This window comes from Anser cygnoides, chromosome 1 (genome assembly GCF_040182565.1).
Source record: "Anser cygnoides isolate HZ-2024a breed goose chromosome 1, Taihu_goose_T2T_genome, whole genome shotgun sequence".
NCBI lineage: Eukaryota > Metazoa > Chordata > Aves > Anseriformes > Anatidae > Anser > Anser cygnoides.
Genome location: NC_089873.1, coordinates 76,816,434 through 76,829,933, shown reverse-complemented (window position 1 = coordinate 76,829,933; position 13,500 = coordinate 76,816,434). Strand labels below are relative to the sequence as shown.

Here is a 13,500-nt window from a genome sequence, read left to right as displayed (position 1 = left end):
ATATATTTAATAGGGCTTTTCTCCCATTTTAATGTCAGCATATTGTAAGACTAACTAACCCAGCATGCTATATTTGAGGAAGCATTTTAAATATTAAAAAAAAACCTGACTTAAATACATAGTTCTGTTCTATACTGTGCACAAGAAATGAAATCCCATTTCCTTTTCTTATTGCCCACCTAGCAATTTTTGTCACGGCATTCTGTTAAAAACAATACTCAGCAGAGGTAATTACAAAGTGTATTAGACAAAAGGTTTCATCATTCAAGCAGGTTTTCTTCCCCTCTGGTCTTTCTAAACCCTAATTCATTATCATTTGAAGGGCTATAAAATAAACTGTTTTCATACATTCCTGGAATTTTGTTTCACTATCATATATTCTTCAGGGAATGTATAAAGATATCCTTCGCTCTGTCAACAGGCTGCTTTTAACTGAGATCTCTCCCACAGATTAAATATCGTGAGCTTCAGCAGCTATAACCTAATAGTGCTTTAGACTTTGGAGACCTGTCTTACTTCCAGTTAGATCAATTGTTGTGAATAGGAGCGAAAGAATGGTTTTGGAGGTTTAAGCACCTTAACAGGCCTCACTCAGTGCACAACACTTCAGTTCCTAGCTCAGCCAGAAGCTTCCTGTGTGATTCTGGGTAAGTTGTTTCACTTCTCTGTAACTCAACACCTTGCTGGAGGTGGTGGTACAAGAGCTAAATCTACTCATATTTGTAAACTGCAGAGACACCATGCCCACATTCACCTGTTTGGTGAGGCTTCTTAGCTACTGACTGCTTTCTGGCACAGTGTGTTTGCCTTGGTCCACATGTTGCAAGTACCATTGGGGAGCATCCCCTCATCACCCCCCACAGCAGACTGAGCTGTTTGAATACATGCACGTAGACTGCAGTACCATGGTACAGGTAGGAGCCAGTAAAACTCTAAACCCATTATATAACCTTGTTCTCAGCTGCTTATTGCCAAATGTTAGCAATTCAAACTGAAATTTCTCACAGCAAGCGTGTGCCTCAGTTAATTAGCAAGGACAATTTCAGAGGGAAAGGGTTCAGCTGCTTTTGGGACTGAGGCAAAAAAAAATATGTTATTTTCTGCATGTTCAAGCAACTTCTGTTTTAAGCAGTCTTTGTATCTCCAAGTTTTGATAGCAGAGCCAAAAATGTGGGGCACTAGAGGCCAAGATAACATAATAATTGAAGTTGTAGTCCCCAGGGAACCCAGACAAATTTGTCCAACTGGTAAGTATTTTTTAAATTATGATTTGAATACTGCACTGTAGAAATTTTCTAGAGTTTCACAACTAAAAGCCCACAGGCTTTCTTTTTGTTAGACACGGAATCACAAAATCAGGCAGGATGGACCACAAAGTCATGCGTTCAAGGCTCACCTCCGGACTGATCTTTTCAGCAGACTATTTCCTAAGTCTGATGTCACAGCTCCTAGCTTTGGGTGGGTTTCTGAAATAAGAAACCCATACTTTCGTGGAGCAGCACCTGGAAGCCAGGCAAGATGCACACAGGCAATTCAAATAGTATTTTTGTGTGCAACTGAATTAAGTCTAGAGAATCTCATAGGCAGCACAAAAGGAAATATCTGGTAGTGAGTTTCAGAGAATGTGTGAAAATGAGAAAAAGATATGAGAATGCATGAGGAGAACTCGATACAACTATATTAAGACAGCTGGATAAAGAACTGGAGGATTGTAGGATTAAAAGTCAGCAGCAGAAGAAAGGGAAAGATGGAAGGAGAGTGGAAGAATAGAATGAGGATTCATACACGACTGGGGAACTAGGACCTTCTAGGAGAGGGGACTGGGAGTTGAGTGAAAAGCCAGGAGAGAGAAGACTGAGCTTGCAAACACAAAAATGAGATAAGGACAAAGAACAACGGATGAGAAGATCAGACTGGGACTGGCTGAAGGATAATGGGATGCCATATGAATTTTTCCATAGCCACCCTTTTCTTTCTGAAATCAAATCAGGACTGTCCACTGGAAAGGTCTAGCCAGATTCTTCACCTTGCAACCTACATAGCAAAACTTGAACGTGTACGTTGAATGGCATCGGAGGAAGGAAAAGACAGAAAGTGAGAGACTCCTAACAGGGTGCTGCTCTGAAAAACTGGATGTTTCTATTCTGCTGCAGAGTTCCCTTACAATGGTGAGTGACCAAGTCAGTCGTGGCAGCATTGGTAGGATCTCAGAATGAGAAGGGAAGGGGACAAGACAGGCTATCAGGAAGCTTGAGAAGTAAAAAATGGGAAAAAGTAGAAGGAGGCCTCAGTCTGTTTGCTCATGGCTGAGGAGGGCTTTGAAGCCATTCCCAGTGCAGGCAATCCTAAGGGTGGAGAGAATCCTACTGCAGCTTCTATGAAGCGAAGAAAGGTAAAGGGCGAGTTGATCTTACTATCATTAATAGCCAGCTTCTTGCTACTGACTCAGAAAAAGTGGTGTGCCTAGAAGTACAGCAAGCAGGCATATCCTCCAGATTTTTGCCCAAAAGAAGGAAATTTCTGACTCATAAATCACTTTCTCCTTCCCCTTCTCTATCTGATCACTTACACCTGACTTTGAGATGCTCATTTAACCACTGATTTCTCATTTTCTGCATGCTTTGAGACCATGAGACCCTGGCTTCTATTCCCAGATATCAGTGGTGAAAAGAGGTCCAATACTTTGAAAACAGAACATAAAGTTCTTCAGAACATATTAGTACTATGAAGAACCAGTCCCCAATTGCTACAAAATGGATATCCCAAATACTTCTGGCCTTCATTTTTCTTTTCCTGGGTTCCCATTTCATCTTACTGAGTATTACAAGAAAAGCCAAAAAGACATTTATTAGTCTCCCCACCCTTTTCCAGGGAATTGCATGGGCTACTAGACTGACAATGTCTCTTCATCCTGCCACTATTCAGAGTGGCACATATTGAGGTCATACGCTGTACCAGGTCTTAAATACTAATCAGTAAGAAAGGCTGGGAGGGTCATACTCACAATAACAAAAGACAGAACAGAACATTGGACATCTGTTCACTCAATGAACATTGTCTATCCTGCTCACCAAATGATTCAGGAGTCCAATGGAAAATATAATCCATGAAGATGTAATTAAATACCACATCACAAAGTATGTGCAAAACAAGGCAAATTAAGACGGTATGCGAAAATATAATTCTGCATGGTCTTTGCTTTGGTTGAAGGGGTATGAGTTCAGTATGTAGTGTTCCCTGAAAAAAGCATCTAAATGTGTTTGTATGCATAAGTGTGTGGGACTATATACTTGAAATTTTGTATTTTCACTGCAAAATCTACAACTTCTGAGTTGTCTATAAGCACTGACAGACTGCCAATGCTAAACATTACCTCGTAAACTCAGTGCTGTATTACTTGGATGTATTGTCACTCACAAAAAAACAAACAAACAAAAACAAAAAAACCAGTAACTTCCTAATTTGCATCTAATTCTTGACATCACATCTAGCTCAGTACTATATCCAGTTCTGGGCTCCATAATACACAAACAATATGGACTTACTAGAACAAGTCCAGCAAAGAGCTGCTCTGTTAAATGAATTTTCCATTAGGAGTGGCTGAAGAGAGCTGGGACTGTTCAGCCCGGAAAAGAGAGGGCTCAGGGGAATCTTATCAGTATAAAGTATTACCAAGTAAAAATACCTGATGGAAGAGAATGAAGAGGGAGCCAGGCTCTTCTCAGTAGTGCTCAGTGACAGGACAAGAGGTAATGGACACAAATTAAAACATAAACGAAATTCCATCTGAACACAAGAAAACACTTTTTTACTTTGAAGTTGGTCAAACACTGGAAGTTTGCCCAGATGGGTTGTGGCATCTCTGTCCTTGGAGGTAATAAAACCCAACTGGTCACCTGCTCTAGCTGACCTTGCCTGAGTGGAGGTGTTGGACTATGTGACCTCCAGATGTCCCTGCTAACCTAAATGACACTGATTTTGTAACACCATAATCAGTTCCGCAATTTGACCCTTTGATATCATTCACTACAACTTCTGCTATTTAAGTAAGTGAGGCCATACATAGTGTCCCATGAAAATGGCCAAACTGGTCATTGTAGCAATGCCAATAAACTCCAGTCTTGTAAATTACACAGAAAAGATGTTTTACAAACATTTTCGAGTTTTAACGGCAAATCAAAATGGCACTGGAGTGAACGTAACTAGGTCTTTACAGAGACTGAAATTTGGACTTCAAAAGAACTATCTCCGAGTTCAAAGTTAAATGTCTGCTTAAGTGTTTTGCTTGAGGGGACCTGAATTATACTGCCATTCAAACATGTAATTACAGTTATTAAAATCATGTGTAAAACATTGTTGATTCAATGTTTCATTGTACATAATACATAGCTATATTAATTATTTTATTAGACATCTATAATGTTGCCAATATGATGCAATGCAGCTACCACAAAGTATTTGCTGGTTTTGGGGAGGAAACAGACCTTCTGCAATGGAAATACTTCATTCAGAAAGCACGAAAAGACAATAATCTAGGGCTCTTTCTGGACATGTTCTACCCTACTTGGCAGACAGTATAGCTGCAAAATTTCCCTCTGCATGTGATGGCACACAGACCAGAGAAACTTATCTATGAACCTATCCAATTCTCAAGAGAATACAAAACAAAATTCAAGCACTCCCACTTCACCATTCCCTCAGAGGACACTGAGAAGGGAAATAAAATGTAATTTAATTTAACCACATTGTCAACTTCATTTGACATCTTAATTACAGGTCATCTGATATATTATTCTTTTTCACAACATCTCCTTCTCAAATATTTTTGTAAGTACACAGAATCACAGAATTCAGTATATACAGAGAATGCCTGATGTTACATTGCCTTAACAGTATACCTGTTTATCAATCCAATGAGATTTTGTGCCCAACGTGGACTCTTCATGCTAGCTACATCATGTCTATTTGATAGGATTCTTTCAAAAAAGCTGAGGGTATACTCCCAAACACAACAGTTGGTCAAAAGTCCTATTGTAGAAGGACTGAAGTGGATTAAGCTGATTTGAATTCATTTGCACCACTTTTTTTCCAGGGCTGCTTAGTGTATCATGCTATGGTAAGACTAAGTAAATGTCAGGTCACCTAGAGCTCTTGCATAGGTATGTCTTCTTTTATTACTCAAATTTAAATAAACAAATTTACATTTACTGTACCTTTAGCTGAAGCACCAAGTCCATGCAGTATTTGCCAAGAGGGTTTATGTCATTCAAGATGAGTGCAATTATAATATCAATCCCATTAGATTCATGGGTGGCTATGCAGGTCTAAAATAAGAGAAAAGAACAGAGTCATAGAGAGAGGAGGGAGGGAGACAGGGAGAGAAAAAAAGGGGTGAGGAGGGGAGAGAGAGAGAGAGAATATGCACATCAGCAAATTTCCAAAACAAGGGTGCAAAATTTGAATGACCCTGTGATTGCAATGAACCTCCCAGCCAAAGCAGAGCAGCCTGAAAACGTGCCACAAGTTGTGCTGAGGAAGACTTGGTGCACAGAACTAATCCCAACACTGCCAATAGTGAGGTATACAACTGGGGAAAAAGTGGTGCAAGCTAAAATTTGCTTGCAGTGAGTCATGCAGGATTAGGCACCAAGTGGTACAAGTTAGAGACAGCAACCCACAGGGGCACTAACAGATTTGTCTGGACACACACACACAAACATAAAAGACACACTTGAATCACATTCGCACACTCAAATTCTAAATTTGCATTCAGCAACTAGCATTAATATCATTGTCTTATAGCATAACCTGTTTGCAAAGATTAAGGTTATCTACACACGTTTGGACATATGCTGCACACAAGGACATTTCTGCACAAAGAAATCAAAACTGTAAATATGATCAACTGTACTTCCTCAGTGCTTTTACAGCTGGAGTTCTGGACCTTCTAAGCCACATAAATAAGTGTCAGCTGTATAAGCATATGGTATTTTTTTTCTAACAGGTTTACAGGACAATAGGAAAGGAGAAGTTTTCCAGAAAGACAGAGAGATGAAAAAAAACAAAACAACAACAACAAAAAATCAGATGAAAATGACAGTGTAGAGCTTTTGCCTCTGAAATGCACTGAATGAGATTTGCAGTTGGTGTACACAAGCATAACTGTAATCCTGAGTGACTTCCCAGCAGCAGGTAAGTCTAAATAATAAGTCTAACTAATCATTCTCTTCCATTATCAGTGCTCCTCTGTAAAGTTAGAGGACAAGTTAACTTGAGAACAGATTTTTCTCATTTCTAGTCCTGTAATTACTCTTTTTCACAAATGTTTTTTCCCCATTCATTACTGGATCAAATATGACTGTTTAAAATTTAGCCCACCAAAATACTTTGTTTGCTTGTTTTTAAAGTTTTAAGTAAAGGCAGTTGATTACCAGCAACAGTGATAAAAGCACTTTGCACTTCATTGTGCATGTTAATGAATGAGCATTAATACTGTAAGTATTTCTTCAGCTATTTCTATTACCAAGAATAGATAGTGTCTTTGTATTTTTGCCCACTTTGATTTTTCCATTCCTAATCCATAGTGAAAATTCTGAAATTTCATCCAGACAACTCTACCACAGTTTTGTTCTCTTCAGATCAATTACAGCAGCATGTAAGTACGTTCTTTACTTGCCTCAGCATAGCACTGTAGAGACATCTACCAATAGTCACAGTTAAAAAATCTGCATCAAACAAGGCACAGAACTATATATTTGATTAGAAACATGGTCTTTAGCCTCATTCATTTTCCTACTGATATCATAATTAAAGGTGCTGATAGGTAATATAGCAGAACAGTAAGTTAAACTCTGTGGCAGTTAGGTTAAATCAGGAAAGTAAATATTAGCAACCGATATAAAAACCAAAGGCAAAATGAATGAAAGTGGAAAAACAAAACAGAACAAAAAAACAACAAACAAACAAAACAAACAAACAAACAAACAAAACCATCAGAGTTGTGTATGCAATGTACTTTCTACAGTTGTGACTTGAAATCCAAAGTTTCATGAAGTGAGATTTAAACCATGGACCCACTGACGTAAGACATAAAACTCTCCAAAAGGACTGGAAACCCTACATGTAAGCTGACATTCTACAGGAAGAGTCTATTTTTAGTTCTGACTTGAAAGAATTTCTCAGTTCTTATGCAGGTTTGACATGTGTTCATCTTAGTCACAGTAATTGCAAGTGAACTTTTTATTAAGAACATTGAAGAGTTTGTGATAAGCACAAAGACACCACACACTCAAGTAGATACTTCTGCATCCAGCAGTTACTCAAGGCCTACCTGATTTTCATGGCATGGACCTTGGCAATATTCAGTCAAGCTTTCCAATGTCTGGTTCACAAGAGCCACGTTCCTCTCGTTGATGTAAAGCCCCAGTAAGCCTAGTCCACCTGTCGTGCTTCCACAGATACAGTCCAAAAACTGAAGGGTCTCACAAACAAGGTTGTAATTTGTTTTATTGTTCTGATGTCTTAAAAAATTCTGGTGGATGGAGAAAAGGATCGTAAAAAAAAAAAAAGGAAGAGAGAGATTGTTAGAGTCATGTCAAACACACAGTCTTTTTCATGGAATTCCTGAAGGGAATGAAGGGAATTTATGACCACATGATTACTCTACTTTAGCACTGAAGTACACTACACTGTAGAAAATATATTACATTTTAGTGCAGCAGTTGAGAACTATCATTTGATTAAGTCAGTAGAGAAAGGAGGACTTAGAAACATGAACCTTGCAAACATCTGCAAACACCTGTCTTATAGACATCCTGCAAGCCTGACTCCATCCGTTTATCATGATCCTTTGTTTGGAAGGTTCTTGCCCCATAGCTGGGCAGGTAGAGCAGCACATTCAGACTGCTCCATAGCAGTGTCAGTGAAGAACAGTAGTTTAGTTCAAGGCATCCCCAGCACTACTTTCAGGGAGGCTACTGGACGCTACACCAAAGCATATTTAGAGAAAATTCATTTTGCAAAAGTTGCTATGGCGACAGTAATTTTTACCAGAGGAACTGATAGCAGGGACTCATGTTGCATCTTGCAGCCTTTAATCATAACATCTAGGGAAAAAAACAGTACCCAAACTTTGTCCAGAAACTTCCTGGAATCTTCAAGCCTGTGGTAAGCGACCCACCATTTGTGCAGAGAAACCATATTAACAGGAACTTTTTGAAACCTCTCAATTCCATGTGGCTATGTTAAGGTCCCCAAGCCACTCTGAGGGTGTAAACATGCGCTTAAACTGAACATGCAAACAGTTCTTGAAAAGGGTTATTTTATCCCTTAGGCCAAAAGAACAACAATATTTTAGACACCCTTATTCTGTAATAGGAGCCAGGCACAGGCATGTTTTCCTTCCTTCATGAAGTTCCAGCTCCTGCAATACTTCTTTTGCAACTCTGCTCAGAAACACTTTACCTGGAGCTCTCGGTTGTGGTTCTCACACAGCAGCTGAAGAAATCTCAATATTGGCTGCATGATTGCAATAGCAGGACTCATTATTGCTTCTTCTGTGGACTTCTCTTCTGCATTTGCAACATCTGTTCCTGAGCCTGTAAGATCTATTTCTGGGTCCATTTCTCTTCGATATACAGAGTAAGCCTTGGATGTTGCAGAAGATGCTTCTGTTAGCTGACCTTTCATACCCTCTTTCAGATGCAGTGTTGAATCCTTCACTGAAAAGAAGATAGTTTTCCTTAATTTTTGAAGCTGTTTTCCCTTGTTTTATTAAACAGAACAAAGAAAAAAAATAATAACGAATGCGACTTTTTCTTTTTTGATGCCTTTTTGAAGACCTCTAGGCAACTTACAAAGAATATCAAAGCAACATTCATGCAGGGATAGCATGTTCCAAATAAACCACAAACCAGAATTAAGTAGAACATTAAAACAAAAAGCCCTACTATTTCTCTTCCATATACAATAAATGATGAGAACAATGGAAAGACCACAGGGTGAGAAATCAGTTCCTGTGCTTGCTCTTGTGAAATAGCCCCATTAGCAGCAGCCTCTACTTCTGCTTCTCTAAAAATTTAGGTCTATATCTTCTACTGGTGTAAATCAGCATCGTTTCACTGACTTCATCAATGATAATTCCATGTAACCAGCTTAAGATATGGGCTGCTATTTAGAGAAAAACAGGCAAATGAGGCAAATTAGTAATGATTACTGTTAAATCTTCTTGATCATTGCAGGATATTATCAGTGGTGCAATACATGCAGCTTGAATGTAATGCACTACCCTCTTCCCTCTTTTACATGGGTGCCTCCTTACCTCTCTTTTTGGGAACAGATATGGTTAGGTCACTATCATCATCTTTCTTTTTGCTCCCCAAATCAATAGTGTTCACTGTCACTGTTGATCGTATCTCTTGCTGAGCAGCTTTCATGCGGTCATACAGGACTTTAAAGAATTTTTCCGACTTTTTTTGCTCCTTCAGTTGCTGATAAGTTGAATACTGAAGGAAAAAAAAAAAGGAAAAGAAAAAAAAAAGACACTCAAGCTATCTTTCTTCTAAGAAAAAAAAAACAAAATACACTATTTTTGTGAAACGTATAATGAATCATTACTTCACTTACACAGAAAAAATGGTGGCCACTGCATGACCAGTTCTTTCACAAAGTGATACACAGGGCTGGTAACGAATATTGATCATAATATTTTTACATTTAGCTAAAATGGTGAACAGTGTTATTTGCAATCTTTCAAATGTCACAATATTACACTCTGAAATCAAATTACTTCGTGACACTCTCCATTTCTCCAGGCATTCTGGAGTTACAATATTCCATTTATAAATAATAGTGAAAGTATCTGGTATTATGTAACTACAAGGGGAACCATGAAACATCTACATCTACATGCAACGTTACAGCTTAGCCTGTACACATTCTTAGATCTTCACAGTCACAGAACTAGCATTAATATTTTAGGTATTTAAGTCCCATCCCTTAGTATTACTGTCAAGAAGGCTGAGTACTGTTTCCAGCAGTTTACAAACCTCTGTCTCACAAGTGAAGTCCTTTTACAATTCCCTAACAATTCATTTTAGAAAGCTGCAACATCTCACTTCTTTAACACTTTCTGGACACTCTGTAAGGGTGACAGATTTGCATCTTTTTTTTTTTAAAGAATAGAGATATAGGATGGGATTCCTCTCATTTAACTTTCATAGTCTTGAAATGAGGTATAAGTTGGTTACTTAGGTTCCCTTCACAGGCAATGATGAGATATGTGGAAATGCAGGGAGAGATTTATGCCATCTCTCCTCTCTTATGGTATCTCTGCTGATCATAGATAGAGTAAGAATAAACAGTCATCTTATTTGGCTAAAGTTGTGTGAGAGTGATATTCACAAAAACTAGAATCCATAGTTTAAAGCTGATATTTCCTATGGAATGGGATATTCCATAGGCCAATTGACCAAATGGCCAATTTTTCTCTCCGGAGATTTTGAAAAAACGCCTCAAATATTTTCAGATTTTTATTTTTATTTTTTGCTATTATAAACCTGAAAGTATTGTAATTATTAAATTTACAATATGAACCTTGAAATATCTGGATATAATGCTCATATGGCAAAGACCAGACAGTCGAAAAATGCTTTCTTCTATTGAAGAGTCTACTGTATGAGATACTGTATAATAACAGGACTTATTTACATTTGCATTTTAGGAATACATTTTATAGTGATAAAATTCCTACAGAACTCACTGCAGAAATGTTCCTTTTATTTGTCTCCAGACTACGTGCATTTGAAAAGCAATATGTGAATAAGTAAATGAAACAAGTACCTGTGTTTGTGTGTTTCCACCTTCGAGCAATGCAATACCAAGCAAAATGCCTTCTGAGAAAATTCTGTCATTTTTGGTGTTTACTATAACATCTATGACTAGTTCTGATGCACCTTCTTTATCCAGAAGGCACTGAATATCAAACATGGATACCCCAGACTTATCTGAGTCTTGTCCCGCAAATCCACCTGCAAATCAGACAAATAAATACTATTCATGTTTGTTTCATGTGTATATATGGAAGCAAATCTATTAGTAAAAATTGCCTTATGCATACAGTAGCAATGTAATACATTTAATCTTGAAATTCTGTTTGGGGCAAAATTCCCCTTGATACAGACAAGATCTTTGTGTGAAAGTACAATGTTCAGCTCCAAGAATAAGGAATAAAACAAAACCCCAAACCACTGTTCTAATATTCAGACAATAAAGTCTGAAATGAAGTTGGAAACAACACTGCTTTGTCCATAGAACCCCCTTTTTTTAATTCCACTGTTGCATACACAAAAATGTGTATGATCAGTGGTCTAAAAACACTTTTAAATCTGCTTTTCAGTCACAGGTCCAATATATACAAGGATTGCATACCAGTAAATCCACTCTAGTTATCGGTATGACCTTCTAGCTAAATGTTTTTGTCAATCTAATTCCTAGACCAGCAACATCACGATGTTCTTTAAGAACTGAGACTTCAAATCCAATTTAATTTAAGGTGTGATTTTAAGGGATTTTGTTGAACTGTATTAACTCATTAAATCAACCATCTTTTATTATTACAGATCATCTTTCCTGCTATACACACATTTAAACAAATGTAACTGCATCTACTACATGAGGAAAAATACGGTACTGTTTTAAACAAAGTAGTACCAACAAAATATATCAGATGTTAGTAATGAAACCATACATATATATACATACACTTTTTACAGAGAGAATAAAAAAATATTAACTCTGTTCTCCTGTTTGGCAGGGAAATATTTGATGTACAAAATAGACAGACTGTAAACACTTCCACGGTGTTAAAAGTGAAACAGTCAATGATCTCTGATCAGCTGATCATTTGGAAATGCCCACAAATCTGGATGTGCCTTTAACATATGCTGAAAATGCAATAGTAAGCTTTATTATGATGCAACTCCACACCTTAGTCTACCTTATTTCCTATGACATGTTATTTTTGGTACTATTAGAAAGCCCCCTTCAGTAACCTCCAACAGCTTCTGTAACAGAATCATGCAAAAATTAGTTTATAAGGGACTTCTAGAAGTCATCTACTCAAACCTCCTGCTCATGATGGTTAGAGCAGGTTCCTCGGAGTCTCGTCCAGTAAAGTTTTGAGCAAGTCCAAAAAGTGATGTTCTAGAGCCTCTCTGGGAAATCTGTTTCATTGCTTAACCAACATCTTTTTGAAAAGCTTTTCCTTATGTCTTGTTTTTTCACATATCAATAAAGGATCTGGAATTTCAAAAAGTTGTTTGGTTTCCAGAAACAGCAGTATCTTTGTACAAATGTTGCATGCTTTGCTGGTTTCCTGGATGTGAATTTACTAGCAAATGGTGTTACCAACTGGAATTGAATTGAATGATTGATTGGGGGGGGGTGGGGGGGTGGTAGTTCCTACTTCAGTGTTGCCAAATGCACATCAGCCATCTGAGACAGGTGCATGCAACTTAAAAACAGGAAAAGTCTGATATTACCTCTCTTCTAACTGGTTAAAGAATTTTTTGATTTATTTACCAACTAAATCCCTGGAGCACTTCCAATGTGCCTTTTAGGAGAAATGGTGTTGCTAGTTTTGTTTCTCTTAAATGATGTGTGTTGATTTACCTCCCACTTGCGCAGTTTTGCTGTAGCTGGCAGACAGAGGTCCATTCATACCACTTCCATATTCTCCTTTGAAGTAGCGATACAGGAGTATTTTCCTTAAATTGTTGCCCTGTAAGAGAAAGATAAAAATAGCACAAGAAACTACAGTAGTGGCCAGTTTACTTTGTTTGAAAAGCAAGTTGTTTAACATTGATACATAATTTATTAAGTCTTTCCTTTATAATTAGTAAGCATACAGATGGTAAAGTTGTCCAGAAAACAAGCATCTAATGATCTTATCTAACAAATTTCATTGCAAGAATTCTAAAATACTGTTGTACAAGCTTTCTTTGAAGTTTATTTTAAACTTATTGATTATAAATCAAATACTTCTACCTCAATATTTTTTACTGGATATCTGGAATATGTAGATTTTGAAACACGTTTTACAAAGAACTAATGCTCTGTAGTCTGTGCCCTCCCCTGCCATGGCAGTACTTTCTTTCTGTTTTCTGCATCTGAGTAGTATCATTCCCTTTTCTCTGATCTCATATAATCCATCTGATCATCTGAAAGAAGCCACATCACATGAAATATTAAAACAGAGATATGACATTTGATAGAAGAGCTTAAAAAGCACTCTCTGTATCTCCTTGTTCCTTTACTTCCAAAACCACAACCAGTTAATATTTGCATGCAGCTCTCTGAAGATCTTCCCTTTCATTTTGCATATGTTCTGCAACGCAAGACACACTGAATTAAGAGTGGGGGTACCAATTACTTGGCATTTTCATTTTGCCTTTGGTCTCCTGGGAACACCTGCAGTCAACACTCAGCTTTATAGAGTCAGCA

General features: G+C 37.7%; 1 protein-coding gene across 7 annotated transcripts in view; it reads right to left on the bottom strand.

Moving 5' to 3' along the window:
- ITPR2 (inositol 1,4,5-trisphosphate receptor type 2) overlaps positions 1–13,500 on the bottom strand; it is a 276,712-nt gene that overhangs the window by 70,044 nt on the left and 193,168 nt on the right. For all 7 annotated transcript variants that reach the window (XM_067000454.1, XM_067000431.1, XM_067000435.1 and 4 more), the window contains 6 exons: positions 12,670–12,778; positions 10,840–11,027; positions 9,320–9,503; positions 8,464–8,720; positions 7,331–7,531; positions 5,214–5,324 (listed from right to left, as the gene is read on the bottom strand). In XM_067000454.1, coding sequence (XP_066856555.1) covers positions 5,214–5,324; positions 7,331–7,531; positions 8,464–8,720; positions 9,320–9,503; positions 10,840–11,027; positions 12,670–12,778 — 1,050 coding nt within the window. The remainder of the gene's footprint in view (positions 1–5,213; positions 5,325–7,330; positions 7,532–8,463; positions 8,721–9,319; positions 9,504–10,839; positions 11,028–12,669; positions 12,779–13,500) is intronic.